This window comes from Hydra vulgaris, chromosome 09, assembly GCF_038396675.1.
Source record: "Hydra vulgaris chromosome 09, alternate assembly HydraT2T_AEP".
In the NCBI taxonomy this organism is placed as follows: Eukaryota; Metazoa; Cnidaria; class Hydrozoa; order Anthoathecata; family Hydridae; genus Hydra; species Hydra vulgaris.
In genome coordinates this window covers 12639706-12663810 of record NC_088928.1, presented here as the reverse complement: position 1 = coordinate 12663810, position 24105 = coordinate 12639706, and the positions used below count along the sequence as shown (strand labels likewise).

The 24105-nt window shown below is 27.3% G+C and overlaps 1 protein-coding gene across 1 annotated transcript; it reads left to right on the top strand.

Moving 5' to 3' along the window:
• The first annotated feature begins 941 nt into the window (after positions 1-941).
• az (ornithine decarboxylase antizyme AZ) lies at positions 942-7837 on the top strand. The gene is given in 6 exon segments (NM_001289902.1): positions 942-1070; positions 1310-1434; positions 2776-2930; positions 7477-7562; positions 7667-7779; positions 7782-7837. Coding segments are annotated over 5 exon segments (480 nt in total). The 5' UTR covers positions 942-1068; the 3' UTR covers positions 7782-7837.
• Positions 7838-24105: the final 16268 nt, after the last annotated feature.

Here is a 24105-nt window from a genome sequence, read left to right as displayed (position 1 = left end):
CAAATCTGTTTTCAAATCATCTACCAAATCTTTATTTCACTATTATATCAATATTTGTGTATTGAGCTAAAGAACCTCATTAACCGCAGATTACCGACTCTTGGTATAAACGTTTAAATAATGTAGTGCCGACCAAGTACTTGCATAAATCTTTTTTGTTTGTATTGCAGACTAACCAAAACAACTTTGTGTCGGGTCTTTTTAAAGCACAACACGGTTTTTAAAAAGTAGGAACATTAACAGCTTTATTAAAATACTGAAGGTGTAGCGAGAATGTAACACAGGACTAAAAACGCTGCCTAATTTTTCTTTTCTTTAAGTTACTAAATTTATGGAAAAAAGTAACATTGTTGACGTCAACTTGTCTTGACCTCCCCCTCCCCTCCCCCTGTCAACAAATGTCAAAAAAATTCAGACCCCCCTATCCTTCCCCCTATTTTGTTGACGTAAGTTATGGACAACCTCTGAAGACTTTTTGGAGCACCTAAATAAACTAAATAAACAAACATTATTTGTGTTTCCTTCAATTGAATAAGCTTACAATCACAGCATGGGTTCAAAAAAGTATTTATTTTACTTTAGTTGAGGATATAAAATATTGCGATATATTTCTATTAAATTTTTTATTAATTTAATTTAAAAAGTACAATAATAATAAATAATAATGATAGTAAATAAAATTACTTAATATTATATTTAAAGAAGTATTTATTGCTGATATACTTGATACGTTGGTAAAAACTTACACGCGTTGGTAAAAACTTACGCGTTAGTTCGAGTTAGTCAAATGAGATTGTAAATAATACCACCGAAAGAGAACAGATCATGTGACAAATGTGAATTTAACAAAAGAAAAAGTCTCTGAGAGGAAACCAAAATAATAAACAATAAGAAAATATAATTTTCTGTAGTAAGTATTCATGCAATCAAAGCGTGTACTGGCGTCAATGACTGTTTATTAACTTTGACTTTTCATCCTTTTTTGGTTTAAACTGCTGCAGCAGTTTTTTATGTAAAAATTATTCCAGAAACGAAAAACCCAAGAACGCCACGAAGGAAACGAAAAAAATGTATACTTTTTTATAATTTTTACTTGCGCTTAATTTACTTTTAATTAATAAATTGTTTTGCTGCACAAACAAATTGTCAGCATTATTGTAATTTAGTTATTATTATTTATACTTATTTATTTTACAAGTATATGTGTCGGTGATTATTTTCAGTTTTAAAATGTTTGTCGTACGAATAATGATTTGTAATATTTAATATTGCAAACAATTTATTTAATGAAAAATTATGTTTCATACAGGTCTTACAAGGGTGGAAATAAACACGCGTGCACTGGATGGTGGTGTTCCTAATATTATTCAAAGCGAGATCATTGATAATTTGGAAGGGACTAAAGAGAACTTCTTTAAAGAAGCTCTATTTCCAGTAATTACTAAACTTATATTTATATATATATATATATATATATATATATATATATATATATATATATATATATATATATATATATAATATTTATTCATATATAACATTACTTAGTGGTTGAAAATAAAATTTAGTAAAGCTTACTATTCAGGTTTTTATAAAAATAGAACTGTCATGAAATAAAATTGATAAAAACTTATCTAAATATTTTTCTTTAAAATAAGCAAACAAAAAAACGTCAATTGAAAGAGCAAATAAAAAGAAAAAATTTTTAAATGTAAAAAAAATATTTTGTAATTGAATAATTCAAAAATACATAATTCTATAATTTATTTATTATTTAAGTATATAAGAATTATTACTGTATATTTAGCATGTTAATAAATATTTTTAAAACAATATTCCCAACAAGAGTTAGTCTTGATAAGGAATCAATTTTTAGATCATTTCAGAAAGGTTGCTGTTAAGATCAAAAGATTCTATTATATTCTTCATAATATTATTATAGATAATCTGTTTTTAATATTGCGGCAACGAACTTCTGACTAAAAAAATAATAAGTTCTAAGTCTTTAAATCCTCTGTATTTTTTCCCCTCAGTTTCAATAAGTTTGTAACTTTCAGCAATTTTTAAGGTATTAAAGATAGTAGATATAATATTAGAGTTAATAAGATATAGCTGGAAAATTAGATAATTTAAATTAGGAATGTGTTTGCTTTTACAAATGGTTACAAATTTTTAAGTAGATGTGAGATATCTAAATTTTTCTATTTTAAAATGTGAGATATCTAAATTTTTGTTTTTTGAAAGGAAAGTTAAAGACTGTCATATTATTTACAGCTAAGGTCTTTATATGAATGATATGCTGAAATAAAATACAGGCAAATAAAAAGTTTTACTTTTTAAAAGGTTTAAAACCTTTAACCCTATGGAAAAGATATTAGTTTTCATGGTATCAATTTGGCAAGTTGTTATTGAAAACCATTACAATTGATAAATTTACATTACTGGTTAATTGACATTATGAAATTCGTCATTATGTGGAAATTTGACATGAAAATTTGGCTGAAACCTCATATGGCTTCATCAAATTTGGGTTTGGAAAAAATAAAAAAGATTGAGTGACTGTCAAATTGTTAGATGTCAAAAATGTTAGATGTAGAACAAGTGATAAATGTGTGAAAATAAGAAAATTTTTTAGCTTTTATAACCTATAAATTTAACATTTTGTACAAGCTGCTTATATTGTGGTTATACATTCTCTAGTGTTTTGAGTTCATTTATTTGCTCTTTCAATCTAATTTATTTGCTTTTTGAAGATAAAATTAAGCATTATTTTAGAATGAGTGTGATCAAGATGGAATAGAATTAATTCACTTTTTATTTGAATTTAAAGATGGCAACCACTTTATTTCATCATGGAATGGTTTAAAAATCAGTAGCATTTTATTTGTTGAAATTTCAAAAGGAGAACTGTTATCTGGAAATAAAGAGAGGTAATTTGTTACACTATTTTTTACATTATTTATGCTATATAAGTTTACAAACATTGCTTTGTATCTTAAGGTTATATGTTAATTTAACATTTATTAATAAGCAATGTTATTTCATAACATTGCTTGTATCTTAAGGTTATATGTTAATTTAACATTTATTAATAAGCAATGTTATTTCATAACATTGCTTGTATCTTAAGGTTATATGTTAATTTAACATTTATTAATAAGCAATGTTATTTCATAACATTGCTTGTATCTTAAGGTTATATGTTAATTCTTTTAGATGTGTGTTTATTATGCAAATTAATATTTTACTCATTTTACTCAATCAACATAATTTATAACTTATAGTATATGACAATTAATAATAAATTTGGATAGAATAAAAACAAAAAATTTAGAACATGTTTAATTTTATTAAGCTTTTTTATCAAATAAATATGAAAAATATGAAAAATTTGATGGCTGTTTTAATATGATATAATAAAATGAAATGTAAAAACAATCTGATTAAAAAAATATATATACATATATTCATTTATAATCTAGCAAGCACATTAAGACTTTTTATTAGTTTTACATGTTACAATTTGTTCAGGAATGGAAACTTCAGCAACAAAGTTCTACTTGTTAAGGTGGTTTTAAAATAATATCAAGTTCGTATGATACTTTGCTGACCATGACACAATTAAAATAAGTGATCTGCTCTCTAAATAATGACAGATATTAAATTAAAATAACAGAAATTTTTGAAAAGTTTATTTCTAAACGAGAAGTAAATATAATTTCTTTTCTTTTTTTTTCTGATTTTGCTTAATACAAAATAATTATGGGCAGATTTCTTATTTGCACTAATTATATGATGTAACATAAAATAAAATTGCCAAACCAGACCCAAGTTTAATTTGTTTTTTAAAAAATTTTCCTGTCCAGATTAGAATAAGATTTACAATGTGTTATTCGGAAAATGTGGACATTGTAGTTTAATATTGCAATTTTTAAAATTGATTATTTTCTTATTTTTATTTTGACAGATTTATTTAGATAATATGCACCAGAATAGATCAGAACAAGGGTCTAAAGTGAATTAAAGCACTTTATTAGAAAATTTTAAATTCTAAAGCTCTTGTTTGGACATAATATGCTGACAAAATCATGGGAATTCAAAGTTAGAAAATTCAATTAACTGCACTTTTATATACTTCACTTTACTTCATATACTTCACTTCAACTTCACTTTACTTAACTTCAGCTACATCATTTAGTTCAATTGAAACAAATTTAAAAAATAAATGGTTTTATTATTTGACAAACACAACATTAATTTAAAATTTTACATGTTTCTTTGTAATCAGTTTGCATTAAAAAGTTTAGTATTAATAAAATTGTATTTGCAAACTTTAATAAATTTTTGTTAGTCACAACAAATTTGTTGGTAAAATAATTATCTATCCTGATACTTTTATTTTTATAAAATTCAAAATTTTTATTTTGTTTCTTGCTAATTTTTCAACAACAGAAAATGGTTGGCACTTGCAAAATTATAAATACGAAAAGCCACAACTATTTTAAATCTTCTTTTTTTTTTTTTAATTTCTTTATTAAACTCTGTTATTCTCTAAAAAGTTTAAAATCTTAAAAATCTATTCTTTAACTTTTTTTTTTTTTTTTTTCATGTTCATATTTGCTTTTTCCTCCTAATAAATTGAATAGATATTTAAATGTTTTAGCAAGTTGTATAAAAATTTATAGTATTTATAGTCCACAACTTTTTAGTATAAAGGGATGTTGTAATTGTTTTGATTTTTTAATAATAACAAGTTTTTTTTTTACTTATTCTTATAACAATAATAATTGCAAATGTGAGCTATTTTTTCGTGTAGAGATTTATTTTGCTTGTAGTTACATTTTAATGTCTACTATTTAAACTCTTAAATTATTATAAACTTATCAATGTTGAAGGAATAAATTTACCTAATGAACCACTAACAAATTTTCAATTGATCGAAGCAGCAAAAAAATTAAAATTAAAACATTTTAGAGGTGTATTTGTTAGAGATGAATTACCCAAAAATACGGAAAAAAAAGAATGTGGATTTACATTAAAGGAATTTAAATTCGTTGCTTATAATATAATAATTATAGATTATAAGGCAGCATGCTAAAAAAAAAGAAATTAATGGATGTTAGTCTGATAGCATGAGGGTTTTGGAAAAGTTGATTCAAATAATCCACTAGAACAGACACAGAAACACATATTAAATGTGAAGAAAAAAGATAACTAGAGGTCTAAAAAATCATACTTTTCACTTTCATTTTCTAGATTAAAAAAAATTCTTTAAGAACTAGAATTTTTAAAATTTTTTTCCTCGAGCATCAGTTCTTTGAAATTTTTTCCTCGAGCATCAGTTCTTTGAAATTTTTTCTTCGAGCATCAGTTATTTAAAATTTTTTCCTCGAGCATCAGTTCTTTGAAATTTGCTGCCTTCATTTTGTTTTTCTCATTCATATAATTTGTAATCTTTTAAATCCTCTGTTAATCGTTATCTTGCTTTATAAACAAGTCATCTTTTCTCTTCAAGTAATTTCCAGCTCTGATAGTGGCTGCTTGCAGCCTTGTTAGAAGTGAAGAAACTTAGAAAAAAAAAAAAAAAACTTGTTACTGCTCTGTTTAACAAAAACAAAAACCTAGGCATGTAAAATCAAGATTAAAATCAGCAGTTCAAAAATATGTAATTAAAACATTTGTTTGTCTACTTTTTAAAGTTATTATTTTATTAATTCTATAATGAAATTAACTTCAGCACATTTTAGGTGCGACAGGTACTAGTATCTATTTAGTGAACTCTTAATCTGATTTCTCTCTGATTTCTCTGATTTAATCTGATTTCTCTCTTAATGAAAACTCTTTATCAGCAGATTAGGTTTTTAGTTTTAATTGAATGAATCGACTAAAAGTCAATTTAGTTGAGTAAGAATCTTAAAATCCTTATATCTTTTCCTTCAATTTTTCTTTAATTTTTGCTTGTTCATTTAATAACAATAGTATGTACTATTATACTATTACCTAGTTTTTTGTTTACTCTCTTAAAGTTTTATCTATTTCAAAGCGTGTTTGTCTCTAAATCATTGGGATCTGGGAATAGATTATTCTGTTGTCAAAGCAGCCTTTCTCTCATCAATTTGCTCCGTTATTATTTAAATGATATTATATTAAAAAATAGAAAGCAAATATAAATTACTAAATTGCCTTTTAGTGAACTTTGTCGATTTTAAAAATCTACTAGTTGATTTTAGTCGACTTTTAAAAACATATTAATCGATTTAGTCGACATTTGAATTATTTAATAGTCATAACAACATTAAAATCAAATTATTTTTAAAATTTAAAATTACTATTATGATTTTCTTACTTTTTTTTCTTTGTTTTGTCTATTGCATTTAATTACTATTGTCGTAAAATGTTCATAAACTCTTTCTTTTTTTTTCCGCCAACATGTAGGCCATAGCTTAGTGGTTAAATGTGCTATTAACTGTGCTATGAACAATATATCATTGAAGGTTCAATTTCTCCGTCTGGTGGAAAATTTGTTGCTTTTGTCTTTTCAATCATGCCAATTCTTTGAATACAAAACGAAACAATTTAGGTGGTCTTCCATAAATGTGTAAGGGGAGGGAGGTTACCCAATAATGTATGAATTAGTATAAATGAAGGAGGGGAGGGGGTTAAAAAATCTCTTAAAACTTGAATTCTTTTTTTGTGACAAAAAGCATTGAATTTCATGAGTGAATGGCAACCCTCTCACTAAGTCCTCTTTACCTCTTCTTGGACTATCGCTTACTACTGACCTTTCATGGAAGTTATATATACAATTGATTGCTAAATTACCATCTGCTAAGGTTGCTTGTATCATGCTCGCCATTTTCTTACTCCTGATTCCATTCTCTACCTCTGGAATAATGTTGTCATATTTGGGCTGGTTTTTTTAATGATGCTCTTTCTCCTCTAGACAAGGTCCAAAAATGCATTGTAAATGTAGTTAGACCCGCTCTATCTGTTAAGCTGGAGTCTCTTTTCCATCCTCGTAAAGTTGCATCTCTTTCTCTTTTCTACAAATACTATCATGGTCTCTGCTCAAAGGAGCTATCATCTCTATTTCCATCAACTAAAACTCGTTCAACCTTTTACTGTATCTGTCCCTGCATCCTCTAAAAACTTTTATTCATCTAGTTTTTTTCTCCGCACTTCAACCCTTTGGAACTCTCTCCCATCTTAATATTTTCCTAATTCATACAACTTTTAACTTTTTAAGTCTTCTGTCAACTGTTTCCTTGCTCTGCAACTCTATTTTTTTCTTCTAGTAACTCTTGACTTATTAGTGGTTGCTTGTAGCCTTGTTGGGAGTGAATCAAAATAAGAAAAAATATATTTATATATATAAATATGTATGTATATATATACATATAAATATATACAAACATATAGCTTCGTCCAACCTCTATATACAGCTTTTATATACATTATTTATACTATTATTTATAGCTTTGTCCAACTTCTTGACTATTCAGAAGAGGTGATAGGAGCTTCAACTCTCATTCTTTGTATTCATAAAGATAGAAAGGACAGAGGTATATTTTTTTTCCAATTTAACTTCACATATTTTTTAAAGTATTTGTTTTTTTAAAAGTGAATTTTTTTTATCTCCTTTCAAATATCAAGTTTTTATGTTTAGAGGATGTGTTGCGTACTTTCATGTTCCTCGGATTCCAACTAGTCCACCACAGCAATATACCGATTTCGATTAAGGAGAATTTTGTGTACATGATGTATTCTTTTGACGATTAAAACAGATTTTTGTTTATTTTTGAATAATAAATATCGTTTCCATCTTGGTTGTTAAAATCGATTCTTATATTGTTTATACAATTGTTGTTTTTTTCTTGTTTTTTTATAATTAGAAATTTATTTGCTTGTAAATCTTTTTTTTATTAGGTTTTTTAATATTTGTTTAATTTACCTTTAAATATCTTAAATTTTTTTATTTTTGAAAATTATTTTTGAAAAAAAAAGAGTCAATTTTTTTCATTTTTTTGGCATTTAGAATAGAGTAATATCTCAAAAATGGTCAATAATCTATAAAACTTTCACCAATCACTTTTCAAAATAAAACAATTCAAATCCAAAAAAATATTACCTTTCTCTTCATCGTTGGCGTCTATTTTGATATCAACCGGATCTTTCCGCTACAGGAGAACTCCTTTACTAAACCCAAATTCAAAGTAATGTGTTTGGAAATTAGTTTAAATTTTTTATCGAAAACAAACTTGTTATAAACTTTTTACAAGCGTTTTTTATGCTAAACAAATTTTTACAGAACACTACAAATGGTTGAAAATTAGTAGAGAAACATTTTTCACATTTTTTTAAACAAAATAAAATAGTTTTTTTAATGTTTAAATAAGATTCTTTATTGTCGAAAACTAGGAAATGGAAGATTATTGTCACACTCTTCCATTTCCCAGTTTTACTCTTTGACATCATTTATGTTCTAAAGGAAACAAATTTTAATGCTGATTTCTTGTGTAGATATAAATCTTTGTTGAAAATAAATGACGCAAAAACACGACTCTTTTTTCGTCTAAAGTAGATTGTTGTAATTTACCTCGCTATTTATACAATCTGTTCTTCGACATTCCTTACAAAAATTCCAAAACCGTTTTTCCAATATGTACTCTTTTATGCGTAATACACGGAAGAATACTTTTATTAACTTTCGGAAATTTTTGTCCGAAAGTTAATAAACGTAACGAAATCTCGGTACTCCCTACCTTCTCTAAGTTTCTCGAATGAGTATTCTATAACAGATTCCAAAGACAATATTAAACTGAACACGCAATCTATTTCATAGTATAAGTGATTCTTTTGTTAAAAAACAAGATGTTCTAGGCATCTTTTTGGACCTGTCAAATGCCTTGCCGCTGTAAATCATAATATTTTACTTAAAAATTTGGGATAAACGACAGCATCCTTGAATGGTTCAAAAGCTACCTTAGCGAAATGTGTTATTTCAGATAATTATAAACACTCAAAACTACAAAGAATAGTGTGTGGTACCCCCCTCCTCCCTTCATACACACACACACAAGGTTCCATTCTTGGACCCCTTCTGTTTCTTCTAAATATTAACGACTTTACAAAAACATGATGAATGTTTGCCGATAACACAAATTTATTTTGTTCCTCAAACTCAATCAAAGACCTTTATTAACTTATAAACAAGGAACTTGAAAAATTAGGCATCTGTTTGAAATTAAATAAGTTAAGACTAAATCCAGAAAAAACAAAATACATATTGTTTTATTCCCAAAACAATATACCAACTATACTTCCTCACTAAAAATAGATAAGGTAAACTTCAAAAGAACAGAAATAACTAAATTTCCAAATTTACGTACGCTAATATTTCACACTGTCTGTGTGGAACTTATCAAAGCTGATAAAATCTTTACCAAAATTTTTTTATTTTTAATGACACAAAGTGATTGGTGTACCTTATCTTCTTTCATATTCAATATTTGACTAAATACATCCATATCTGTATAAAGAGTTGATTCTAGATTACTTTTGAAGTTGATTTCTTTATCATAACACATAAGATTCTTTTTAACTAACTATAACACATAAGGTTCTTTTCTTTTTTTAAATATTTTTAACATACATAACTCAGACACAGTGAACACATTTTGGTTGTTTAAGCATGTTAAATAACTTATTAAGTTGTAATAATATTTTAAAATGCTATGTACCTAAATACTATGCTGAATTAATTATTAAATTGCTTTAGTATATTAAAAGTATTTAATAATAATTAATAACAATAATATTTGGCAACAAGTGAACCACAAACTTAGAAGAATGTATGATTTTAGAGGCAATCAACACTCGTGTTAAAGATGTAAACAAGTTGCAGAGGATCCAAATGATTATAATTTTATTATAAACTACAAATAGTTGAAATTATATGTGTATCTTTTTGCTGTCATGTCAAGAATGTTTTTCATAAAACAGACTTTTTGTTGACAAATTATCCTATCACATGGGTGCTGTTCATAAGTTAAACTTTGTTTTTAAAATAATTGCTTGCTTAAAAACAGTGTTTTTAACTAACCCTTCTTTGCATCAAATTCTGCTGCAAATAAAAATATACATAATAGATGATATTGATTGAAAGATCTGCATTAGCTTTAAGAGAAGTAGAAAGAGGACACAAATCAAATTCTAAAATTTTTTGAAATAAGTTGTAACATTACAAGGACTTCTATAATTAATACTAGTAAATACGTAATAGATCTGTAAGTATTAAAACATTTTCAAGCAAACTGTTATTATGTTTAGAAGATCTATTTCATTTCATTGGTTAGTGTGCAATGAGTTTCTCAGAAGAGGTGACTCTTTGTCATTTAAAGATGTTGTCAGTTGTGGGACTTATGTACAATTCTATATATTACCACTGAAAGTAAAGTGTGTTGGACATGTGCAGTTTTTTTCTAATTCCATTGAATTCAACGATGAATGTAAACAACTGGAACTTAATAATGGATCTTAATAATGACTTAATAACACAACCTTTTATTGAGACTATAAACTAACATAATTCTGAACGTTTTAAGTTATCTGGATTTTTAAGAAATCAATACACGTGTTTGAAAATTGTATACATTACAACTTTTTTTAGAATTGTGTTCTATATAGTACTATATATATATAAAGTACAACTTTTCTAATTCAAATTTTATAGGTGAAAATAAAAGTTTAAATAAAGAGATTTTTAATTATAGAAAATCGGTTTATTTATTTTCATTATACATTTAAGAAAAGGTTGTTTTGAAACGTGAGTAAAAACATTGTTCTTTTTTTCATAAAAATGATAAATTATTTTATTCTTGTCAGTAAAACATGCCAAGTACTTGTTTTGTCAACAGTTACTCAAGTCAACAGTTGATATCGTGACGGTAACAAGATATCTTTCTATAGCTTTTCTTCTATTATTAAGCATCAAAGATTGTAAAACGCTAGAGTTATCAGAGGCGCTGCGAGAGGATTGCAGCAGTTAATAGGCAAAAAAAACCAACTAAATCCTCGAAAGTATGCTCTGCTTACTTTAATTCTAAAGGTGTCTCACCTGAACAATGAATGATATATATATATATATATATATATATATATATATATATATATATATATATATATATATATATATATATATATATATATATATATATATATATATATATATAATTTTAAATGTAATATGTAGCAGGGCTTTTAAGTACTTTTAGATACCTTTTAGCAACTTTTTTATACCTTTTTTTTTAGTTCAGTTTATAAGGAACAAAATAAATATCTCTATGATATTGATATTCCTTATTAATTTTTTTGTATGCTTCAACAATACATACATTTAGGTTCATCCATAAATAATTTGTACAATATCTGCTTAGCATATGTGCATACTTTACGGAAATACTCTACGGAAGGAAGTGGTTTATAATTTGTGTCCCATTCGTTAAATTTTAATTTATACAGATTTACCCCACTAACAAGCTGTAATTTTGTAACATACTGAATTGCAGTAGCACCCTGTAATATTTGAGCATATTACTCCATTTTTACAACAATATATATACAGCTAAACACCTATCGTTGAAATAAAAAAATATAATAATACGGATTTGGAAATAAAAACTCGACGGCTTGCTGAAGATCTTGTTTTTTCCATTTCATGGACATTTACTACTAATTTTAAGTTTTTGGGGTTTATCCTCTCTAACCTTAATATCTTATAAAAATTTGCTTGAGGTGTTTTGATTTACAGACATCAAAAATAGTTAAAAATGTATCAATGAATTCATTGAAATAAGGCAATTGAAATACTGTACAAGCTCTAACTTAAGTGTTGTATATTAATCCATGTAGTAAAATATAACTGTAATGTAAACTGTAGTAAAATGTAAATGTAAACTCTGCTAACAAATCCGTGAAGTAAAATCAATTTTTAAGCGATAATATATTTATCTACATTCCACACGATTCACAGTTCTCTGACAATACCTGAATACCATTTTATTACTGTTAAGAGGTTTTACAACTCTATTCAATGATGAAAGGCCTTTTCTCCAATTTTTTTCATTTCTTTAAGTAGTAATAGCAGTAAATAATACTGCAACAGCTTCATATGCTTTTAGAAGTGTTTATTTGGGGCAGGAGATCAACAAAGTCCTTGAAATGTTACAACTTATTTTATAAATTTTTTGATTTGATTCGTATTTTTTACTTCTTACATATCTTAAAACCAATGAAAACCTTTATATTAAATTTTCATTAACTGCGTATACTTTTCTTAACTGCAGGGTTCAATGTAAAGAGCAGCTACTTTTAAACACACAGCTTTTAACTTTAAAGTTTAATTTATGACCATCAACCATGCTAGGAGTTAAATTGTAAATAAAAAGTCTATGTATTATGAAAAAAATTCTGGAATTTCAACTAAAGGTAAACATAAATTTTCAGCAATATGAAGTTTATAGTATTTTAGTTTATAGTAAATTTGTAGTCATTTGGATCTTCTACAACTTTTTTGTACGAGTGTTGATTGCCTGTAAAATCACACACACTTCTAATTTTATGGTTTTGCTTGTTTGTATTGTATTGTTGTTCAAATTAGTTATGTCACAAATATTCGGCGACTTAATAAAAAAGGCAGTTGTTTAATCGTCTTTCCCATTAAAGTTAAACCATGCTTAATAAGTTTAGAGTTTTCTATACTAATTCAATCTATAGCATTTTCTGAAATTACCTCAGAAGTGCAAGATGAGCTGGTTATTTTTGAACTTTTCTGAATGGTTTGAAGAGTATGAAACTTTTAGGCATAACTGTAGTTAAAATATTTGGTGTATCAGTCAACAAATAATGCATGCTGTGACACAAGCTATTTATAAATGCCCACAGAGTAGTTGACTTATGCGCTCAATATAATTAAGTGTTGCCGAATATTCGTGGCATCTCTAGTAATTTGTCTCGGTTGATTTACTATTAGTCGTATTAAAAAAATAACCCCGGTAATACATGCATTGGAAACACTTTTTACATTTTTTGTTTGTAGGTGTTTTTGTATTTTTCTAGCTTCTACTGAACTTAATTTTGATTTCAGTTATTCAAATAACGCAAAAGCGCAAAACTTGTTTTCAATACCCGTCAGAAGATGTTACCTCCCCCTCCCCCCTCATCCCCACAATTTAAAAAAACATCAATATTTTTAGCTTTATTATTTTATAATCATCGGTAGTATAGCTATATCGGTATCAGTTTAGTAGCTTTTATTATAATCGTTATTATAAAGCATTATAAGTATTATAAAACAAGTATATCCCCGACGTGACATTCAGGCCCGTCTTTACACATGTCCATCCTAGGCAGCCGCTGCAGTGCTGCAATTTATTTTTGATTTAACTTTACAAACTTCAATTTTAAACGTTAAACGGAAAAAAGTTCAGCTTAGTACGGCTGTTTTAATCTGAAACACAAATACGAAAAGATTCAAAGTAAATAAAATGATTCAAACAGTTGAAGTTGTTTTAAAGTGGAATGAACTCTATAGCTCTCTTTCGTTTTTCGTTCAAAAAGGTTTAATTAATTTTTGTCAAATTTGAAAAGAACTTATGCTATTGGTGAGCACCAACAAACACTCTGCTGCTATGACGGATCCAAGATTGTCGTAATATCTAAATCATCCCCCTGGATACGTTACGGCTCTGCTAAGCTTACAAACCCCAATATGACGAATTAATGTCTATTGAGGCGATTGTTGAGGTTAATCTAATCAACCGACTTTAATGTTAGCTTGAAAGGCAAAGGCAAGTTTATGCTTTACTAATCAGAAAAATAGATGTTAAAGGACGTCTAAATATGGAAGTCCTGATAACGTCCTAATATAGACGTCACTAGGACGTCCTAATAAAGATGTTTTTACCGGGCGTCTTTAGGACGTCCTAATTTGGTCTAAAACGTCGCAACCTAGTTAAGACGTCCGTAAGACGTCTGATTGACGTCTGTGACCGCTAGGTGGTCTCTAAAACATCAATGATTTAAAGACCAACCTCTCGAGGCCAACCTCTAACTTCTCGAGACCAACCTCTCGAGAGTCTAACAAAGTATTTTAGACATGGATGAAGAATACGTGCGTGTGAAGGATGCGTGCGTGCGTGTGAAGGATGCGATGCGTGTCTAACATATTTGGATTAGGATTGTATTTATATATTTAATTTATACTTAAAAACGAAGATTTTTATTAAACGCAACAAATTTTTATAAATTTTACACCATATAAATTACAATTAAATATTTAAAAATAAATCTTTTTTGTCATTGTTTTTAAGGATAGGCATGACAAAAAAAAATATAAAAGGCATTGTTTGCCTTTTATAGTTTTTAGTTTAGAACCTAACTATTGTTAGGTTCGCGTCTTTTTTTCGAACCTTGTATAAACTGCATATTAACATAAAATGAAACAGCTGTTTTATTCAAAATCAATCGTTTAACTATACAAGTAAACAATTAAACTAAAATTAAAAAAAATAAGCTTGAATAAAAAAAAGATGCCATGTTCACAAAAGATCCTTAAACGAGGATTGTATCTAAAAAAAAAGAGGTTGGTAAAATGGATCCAGATTTAGTTAGAACTATTTTGTTTAAATACTAAAATCAAATACTAGATGTTACAATACCATTAAATTGTTCGAAACTATTTTTTATTTTAACAAATTCAAAAAAATTAAATAAATAGTTATAAAATCATAAAATGAGTTGCATAAAAGTTTAATCGAGTTAAGGTTTGGTACACAAAAAAATAAAAATAAAAAAAACAAATTTAATGTTTAAAGTGTCCTTCTTTAACTCGATAGCGACGAAGAACTCGTCTCTGCATTGATTCAAACAATTTCATGCACATCTTAGTGGCACTTTTTAACCAGTACTCGTTCAGAAGTTGCTTCAAATGCTCAGTTGATTGAATTTGATGGTTTACCAATTGAGTGTCGATCCATGACCAAATGTACTCGATTGGGTTGATACCTAGTGATCTACGGCACCAAGGCAACAAATCGATCTTCTTTGTGGTAAATCAGTTTGTTCTACTATATGCTGTGTGTGCTGGAGCCTTGTCTTGCTGTAACATGTATCCCAGAGGGTACGGTACGTTTTTAAAACGTACTGTGCCCACTGGGATTGTTTGCTTCTGCCATACAATTCCCTTGTCGATGGAATCAAACATGTTTCAATTGAGTTTTTGTAGATATATTGGTTGATACGATCATTATACAGCTTAAAAAAACCAAAGCCTATGTGGAAAAAACATCTACATATGCCGACTCAGCCTCCACCACCTTGTCGCCTTGCTTGTAAATAGCGTTCGCAATATTTCTCTGTTGCAAATCTTTTAGCGTATATTCTTCCATAGCAGTTCACAACTTGAAAATATGACTCATCGCTCCAAATTACTTTCGCCCAATTTTTAACTGTCCAATTCAAACGTTCTTTGCACCATTCTTGTCTTTTGTGTCGGTCCATGATTGACAGGATAGGTTTTCTTATTGCAATGTAAGACCCAATACCTTTTTTTGCTAACATTCTCCTAACGAGTTCTCTGCTTATATTTCGATTAGAAAAAGATTGGTTGAAATATTTGAGCTACCTTTTTGTTACTGAGCCTAGGATTTATTCGACTGGTTCTGAATATGCTACTTTTGTCACGGTCACTAAGCTTCATTGGTCTTCCAGAACGAGGTATGTCAGCAACGTTACCTGTTAACTCCCAGGTTTTTACTGTTTTTTGCATGCAAAATTCAGAAACACCCGTAAGTTTACTAATTTCAACGCTGTTATGATTCTTTGACTTGACCAGTCCAATAATTTGGCATTTGATGCTCTCTGACACTAATTTTCTACCATTAGCAAGCAAATTGAAATTTAAAATATTGCACTTATTCTTTAGATAATTTTTTGCAATTAAAATGTTTTTTGTAATTTTTATAAAATTATTTTTTTATTTAAGAATCATGAGCACTCTTTATATTGATAATTTATAGCAGTAATTAAGTATAGTAGTTAGTTAATGAGTGTGAAAAATGCATAATTAATTAACTCGATTTAACTTTTATGTCATCTGTAAAATACATCGTACAACGTTCAATTAGTTGTACGGAAGTAGCGTAGTATGTGTAAATTTTTTAATTTATTTATACAAACTATTTATATAAATAGCAAAATACACACACAAAAAAAACTTAAAATCTATATTTCCTTAAACTTTAATGTTAGAAAAACTGGCGCATAGTTATGAAAAACTCTATCTCGATTAAACTTTTGTGCATAGCTATATATATATATATATATATATATATATATATATATATATATATATATATATATATATATATATATATATATATATATATATATATATATATATATATATAAAATATATATATATATATATATATATATATATATATATATATATATATATATATATATATATATATATATATATATATATAATAACCCTTCCGCCTAATGATATAATTTTTTTTATTAAAGCATAAATCCTGTAGTATCTGTTTCACACTATGAATGTGGCTGTCATAACTTTTAAAATGCCTTCGCAATTATGTTTTATGATCCCTCTTGTATCATGTTGCCCCGCATGTAACAAAAAAAGATATTATCAATCTCGGAACTTTATTGAACAGTTCAGCCTGCCTTTTTTTATGATGATTATTCCCATCATTTGAAATGTACCTTTCCGTGTTAATGTCGAATTTGTGGTAGATATTATCAGCTACCCGTTTACATATTTCTTTGTGGTTCTTGATTTCATTTCTTCTCATTTCTTTCATTCCTGATTGTTTAAATCTTTTCAGTTCACTTGGAGTAATTAAAAACCCAAACCGTAAAAAATTAAAAAAAAAAATTGTTTATATCTTAGATTTATCAATTTCAATGAAATCTCCAAATTGTTGGCGTGATGAAACTTTCTAGTCTTGAATTTTGATCTTGAAGCTTGTATAATGCATTTACTCAGGTTCAACCGCTTCTGACTGGAAGGAAACAGAGTATCATAAATACTTTCAACGAATCAGAAACCAACTACTTTCCATCAATCAAAATCAGTTCACCCAAATTGTCAGTACTTTGAACAAAATGAACGTAATCTTAACAACTTAGTTTTGATTGAAACTTTTTGAGACTATATCAAGCACCATCATTGTCTTCAATCTCTTGTTATATAATTTTCTCGTAAAAACTTCCTGCAACGTTTTTAATCTAACCGCAAACATTTTTAAATGCATCGAACATGATTGGAACATGATCGAACATGATCTTCCACTACAAGTTTGACCCACTTTGTTAAGCCTGATATCAACCTGGTTATTTAGTGTTTCCAATCTTGTAAATACTTCTTCGTACCAAAAATATTTTTTGCTTTTGCACACATGATGAGAATGTTGTGTAGTGGTAGCATTTGCATTTGGTGGGACTTCTCCTAATGTTGTGTAACCGGCTTTGAGCAAAGAAAGTAAAAAGTTTTCAAGAGAAAATTAGCTTCAATTGATAAACTTAACTTTTTAAGTTGGACTGTGATCTCATTTAACATGATCACAGACCATGAGCCTCCTTTAACATGGATGGATAGATACTCCTTGAGATTGAGAAAAGACAATTCTTTTCTCAATCTCGATGGTCCATTGCCTTAGATTCAGATTTGTTTCCTTTTTTTATAAAAGAGCTCTCGATAACTTTGTTAAACCTCTTTCACCGACAAAGTTTATTTGCCCTTTATAACTTCCGCAAATAGTACATTGCATGGATTCCTAAATTAAATTGCAACATTTTAAATGGTAAAAAAACATCCTTTTAACCAACAATGGTTGAGTTTTACTCCCGGTTTATTTAGGAAACTAGAACTTTATGAGTTGATTTTCTTTGTTTGATTTGTGGTTGAGGAAAAGTAAGAAATCTAGATGATTGTCTGACCGACTAGATAGCCGAATTTATCTGACCGACTAAAAAAATTAGCTAAAATAATAGAAATTTGACATCTGTTAATGTATTACAAGAAGCTATTCTTTTATTATTTCAATTTGGAGATTGCAAACATTCAGTAGTTGCATTTAAAAAACCACTCCACTCCTTTTTGACACACTCCATGTTGTTCCTTTTAAAACACTTTCAGTATCAAAACAATGAATGGTGGTTATTGTTTTTCCTTTTGCTATTATATGAGCTGGTATTATATCACTCTATTACTTGATCAGCTGAATTTATGCAAACTATAACAGTAACGATCTTTGTTGCCACCTCAACGCTGAACGTATTTTTAATTTTTCTTTACAGTAACTTTTTTTAATTCTCTCATGCTTTTATCCCCACAACTGTATTAACTTTCATTTCCATCATGCTTTCGTTCCCACAACTTTCATTCCCATCATGCTGTAGTTTATGCTCTAGTTGTATTTCGGTCACATCTATGTTCTTGTTTTTTCAATAAATTTTAGCTTTTCATCAGACCTTCCAATGTTGCAAAATATTTTTATTTTTGCTTTGTTTATAACATGTTGCGCAGATGCTGTCGCCAGCTTTTGGCATTATCGATAAATGCTTTTTTTTTCCAAAACCAATTCCCATTTGGGCACAATTGTCAGCATAATCAGTAAGATTTCCTTCAATATCAGCAAGAATAATATTTTTTCTTGGTCTTACTCCTATTTTTGACTTTTGTAGATTATGGTCTGTTTTGTTATTGTCCTTTAGGCTAGTTTAATAGGTTACATTTAAATTCGGATTTTTCAACATTTTTTTTTGTTTTTTTGTTTGTTTGGTATTATTAGATTTTTTAATATATTTTACTTTTTTTTGATTTTTATAAATAAATTTATTTTCTACTGAAAAAAGGGTTATAAATTGTCGATCACCTAATAATATTTATTGCCTTTACCAGTAAATGTATACTAAACCGGTCAGTAAATGGTATATCAGGAAGAGTTTAACATAAGTAAACTTTATTTTGTTAAATTTTATTTGTAAGACATCAATTTAATTTTTTGATTAAAAAACAAATTAAATTTTTTGATTAAAAAGCATACAAAATAGATTCATCATTTTATTAAAATTCAGTTAGAAAACTGTCAAAACATGGTAAAAAACTATTATAAACATTTTTTGATGCTACGCATAAAAAATCACTGTATAATTTATGTATAATTTATGTTTAATTTATGTATAATTTATGTTTATGAAAAAAAAGCGTAAAATTCGTACTTTAATTTTGATGATTTTCGACGAATTGTTTTACTGATTAAAACTTTCTAGAACTTTACCAAAATTGCATAATTTACACAAGACTTTGAAATTAAATGATAATATAGGATAACTAGTGCCATTGCCTTCTGTGGGTAAAGTTCAAAAAGGCGCTTTGTGCTTTCTATGGGTATAGGCTTAATAGAGTGGTTAGTAAATGATTAGTGGCAAAATTACCCTAATCATTCTCTTACCCTATCATTTTATTACCTTATAATGGCAATCAGCAAAAATAACCTATTTATTTTCATTACTATTGATCCTATACGCATTGAAAAAAAATGTTGAGAAACCACTCAACAAAAAATATTAAATCGAATTTCCAACATTATATATTGAATTTAACTTAATATTAATGTCGAGAAACGGGTTTTTAAGCGATTAACTTTGTTATTTTTGTTATTGAAACACCCTTACATAATTATTTTCAATGTATCAATGTCATTTATGTCAAGATTTATTTATTAGAGTTAAAGAGCTGTACCATCATCTACGTAACCATGAAGCTGCTGGTGTATTAAGAATGCCTGTTCGCTATTGTCAAGACAAGTGTACTAGTTCTTTAGTATGTGCCTAATATTCATCGAGGTGTTTTAAATAATATTGAAGAAGTATTTTTCGAAAATCTCTTGATTTTCTTTCTACAAAATACAAGCAAGATAAATATTTTGCTGAACATCTTCTTTTTGTTAATTCTGAAACACTTCCACGCGGTTCAATAAATTAATCTATGACATCAATGAATATGTGTCAATTGAAGACAACTTTCACAGCTTATTTAGTAATGAGGAGTTTGTAGGACTGATTTTAGGAAATCAAACTAAAAATGATGATTATACTGAGGAAAAACAGCTCATAAATAAGAGTTTTGTGCAGGCTTATGCAACCGAGGAGTTATTATGTATCTATGCAAAAGGAGGATCTATAATAGTTGAAAGCTGAAAAGAGTCACAGAGACTCGTTTATTAAAAAACATTGTACTTGGCAAAAATAAAGGTATAGTTTGTAAAAAATATCTCAATAATAATTTTTTGTTACCAAAATGTATATATATTCATTTAAGTTTTGTAGAATTCCAAATACTAATCCTTTACCAAACATTAATAATAATGATTAAAAGGAAACCTATATGAATTTGTGCAAAACTAGAGAGAATAGACGAGCGTGGATCAATACTTGCAATCCTAATGCCACTAACAAATTCCCTCTTTTAACCAGTGGGCACGGGGTATAAAGAAGACGTCTTTTGAACGTGTTTTAAACGTTTCGAACCTCTTTTGAAAGTTTTGAACGTCTTTTGAAGTCCGGTGCCCACAGGGTTTTTGATGTAAATGAGTTGGTATGTTCTTTGTTTTTAAAAAATATAATGTAATATGCCAAATATAAACATATTACAGCGAAATTTTTTTCAGATCATCCTGATGAGCTACAGTTTAATAAAAAAATTTAATAGTGGATTAGAATAAAATTTAAAATACTTATTATTATTATTATTATTTATTTCGTCATTTTACACATTTTACAATTTATCTATAAATTTAAACAAATGTATATAATTACAAACAGAATTACAAGTAGAAGTCAATGTGTCTTATCATCAAGCCCCTTCGTGAAATACAGAAAAATACAATAAAATTTTACATCTTTCAATATTATATAAAAGAGTGAAATTAATAAGTTTGAAAAAAAAAAAATTTTAAGGTTAAAAAAGAATTTAAAGTTAAAAAATAAATTAAAAAAAAAATAAAAAAAAATTAATAAATAAAGTTAAAAAAGAAAGAAAAAAAAAAATTGAAAAAATTATTAAAAATAACAAATAAAAAATTACAAATCAGTACTTTTTCGTTTACATATTCGAAACAAAATTAAAAAAAATTAAAAAAAACTACAAGTCGGTACATATGCGTATACATATACTAAAAATAAATAAAATATATTAAAAATAAAAAATTAAAAATTATTTCAATTTTTTAAAAAAATTAGAGAATTACGTAATGTTTAAATTTAGTAAGTGTTTTTTTATAGTTCTATTTAATGTATCAATAGATTTTATTTTTTTTCATATTTTCGTCAAGAACCGTATTCCACAAGCGTGGTCCCTGGCATATAGTCGAGAAGTCAGATTTTTTGAGTGATGTTAGTGGGATGTAGTAATTACTCATTGAGTGTCTTGTTTCATATTTATGATTAATTCGAGTAAAACTTTTAAAAAATATTTTGGAATCATATCATTTTGTTTAAACATAAATAACAAGTTATGGTATACATTTAGTTCGTATAGTTTAGAGCATTTATTTCCTTGTGTAACGGCTCAGCACTTTCGTGTCTATCTGCGCCCAAAACTAATCGATTTGCTTTTGTTTTGTATAAATAATTTTTAGGAAAGATGAATGATTGTTTTCCAAGGCAATATTACAATAGTCAATATGACTATGTATAAATAAAAAGTATAAATTTTTTAAACATAATTTATTCAAAGGATGTTTTGTCTTGTACATAATCCCCAGTTTAAGAAAGTTTGTTCTCGAATAGCTTTAGTTGGCTTATCTTATTTAAATGTTCATCGAAATTTATTCCGAATATTTTCATTGAAAAAACTCTTTTTATTTTAATATTGTTAATTGTTAGTTCAGGTGATTTAAGTGGAAGGTTTTCGGATTTAGATGGTTTAGCAAACAAAATATATTTCGTTTTTTCAATATTCATAAACCACTCATTAAGATATATTAATTCTGAGTTTACAATATAAAAAATATTTTTTAAATTTGATCATCAGCAAATATAATATAATTAAGTATTTTTAAAGACAAATAAATATCATTAATATAAATTAAAAACAGAAGAGGTCCAAGTATTGATCCTTGGGGAACTCATTGATTCAAATGGGGAACATGTTAAGTCATATGGTACTCCTTGTTGACGATTTTGTAAATAACGTTGCAGCCACTTTAAGTTGGAGTGAACTACTTTATAATTGCGTAGTTTATAATTAAGAATCTTGCGGTTGACAGTATCAAATGCTTTTGATAGATCTAGAAATTACTAAGCGTAAAATTTTATAAGTATACTTAATCATGAATAATTTTATAAAAAGTTTCATATCTTGTTTATGAAATTTTGGAAACATAGTAAAACAAAAATAATAATTTTAATATTTTATCAGTCGAAGAAGAACGCCTCTTGTCGCTTCATTACGCTAGAGCTGGCATCGAACCCCGAACATCATGGTTCTGAGCCAGAACAAACCACTCTATAACTGCTTCTTTGTAAAAAATGTTTGTCTAGAAAACGTTCTGGCTTATACTTTGTAAAAAAGATTTCTTTCTGGCTTTTTACTTTGTAAGAAAGATTTGTCAAGAAAACGTTCTGGCTTAGGCAAGAAATCTTAGGGGGAAAAATATTTTCATTAATGAAGACTTTAGTGAAAAAAACTATGAAAATCTGCAAAGAATTATTTGCACAAGTAAAAATCAATCGAAGTCAAGGAAAATATGCGAAGGTAGTATACAACCGCCTGGTGGTAAGAGAAATGCCGAGTATAAACAAAGCGACGACAAACAAAGATAAGTGAAAACAAATTTAATTAGTTTATTTTATTTAATTAATAAAGTTTTTATTTTTTATTTTACTTATTTGTACTTTGATTAAAAATTATTAAATAATCTAATAAAAATGAGTTCAACTTACAAGAATAATATAACAATTAGTATTGAAAACTTAGAGTCTCCAATTTCAAACTTTTTGAGAACTAACAAAAATGAATATAGTTTTTTGACTGAAATAAATATAATTTTTCTCGACAACTCATACTATAAACCTGACGAGTTTAATAGAGAAAAAAACAAAGATTTTATTATCTTAAGTATGAACGTAAAATCAATGAATAAAAACTTTGAAGCTTTTAAACATTTTTTTTTTTCTTATTACAAGATAATAAATATTTACAAATTTTATATACTATTTCTGCACAATAAATAAACATATACTGTATACAATAAGTTTTACATTTTTTCCTCTTTGTATATATATTTCTGTTTTTATATAATTTTCATAACATGCGTTTATAATATTAAAAAAAGCTTTTTCGCATAAACTTAACGTTGGTTTATCCAAAAATATTTAACAATATATGAGCCCATGAGATGCATAGTGGTATAAGTCACTTTTTTCAATATTTTGAGTTATTGCCACCAATGGTTAGTATTTTGTTTATTCTATTACATGGCAAAGTGGTATAAGTCTAATGATATCGATAATGATGCTGGAACTGTTTTTTGTTATGCTCCTCACTAAACAGCTGTTTTTGTTCACAGCCATAGTGATATTAGTCAGACTTCTCAAAACTAGATATGAGTGACTTACACCACTATGCATCTCAGGGGCTCATATATGCTTTTATTTTTAAAATAATTTCTTGGCTCTCTCTATATGCTTTTTTAGTTTTTGTATTTTATATTTTTTTGTGTTTTTTTTGTTTTGTTTTTGAGCCGTTGTGCGGAAAGAAATCGAGAATACGGAGAAAGGTTTTAGAAAACGTTGATTAAATTAATTAAATATTTTTAGTAAGGAAAGATTTTATTAAGCAAAATAAAAAAATATAGGACTTTTGCACAAACACCACGTTACGAAAGGTACAGAAAGCATTTAATTAATAAATTATATGTCATTAAATAAGCGCTGGCAGTGATTGTCTAATCATATATAACAATATTTTTGTTGTAAAAAAGAAAAGTTTATTTGCAGGAAACAGGAGCACTT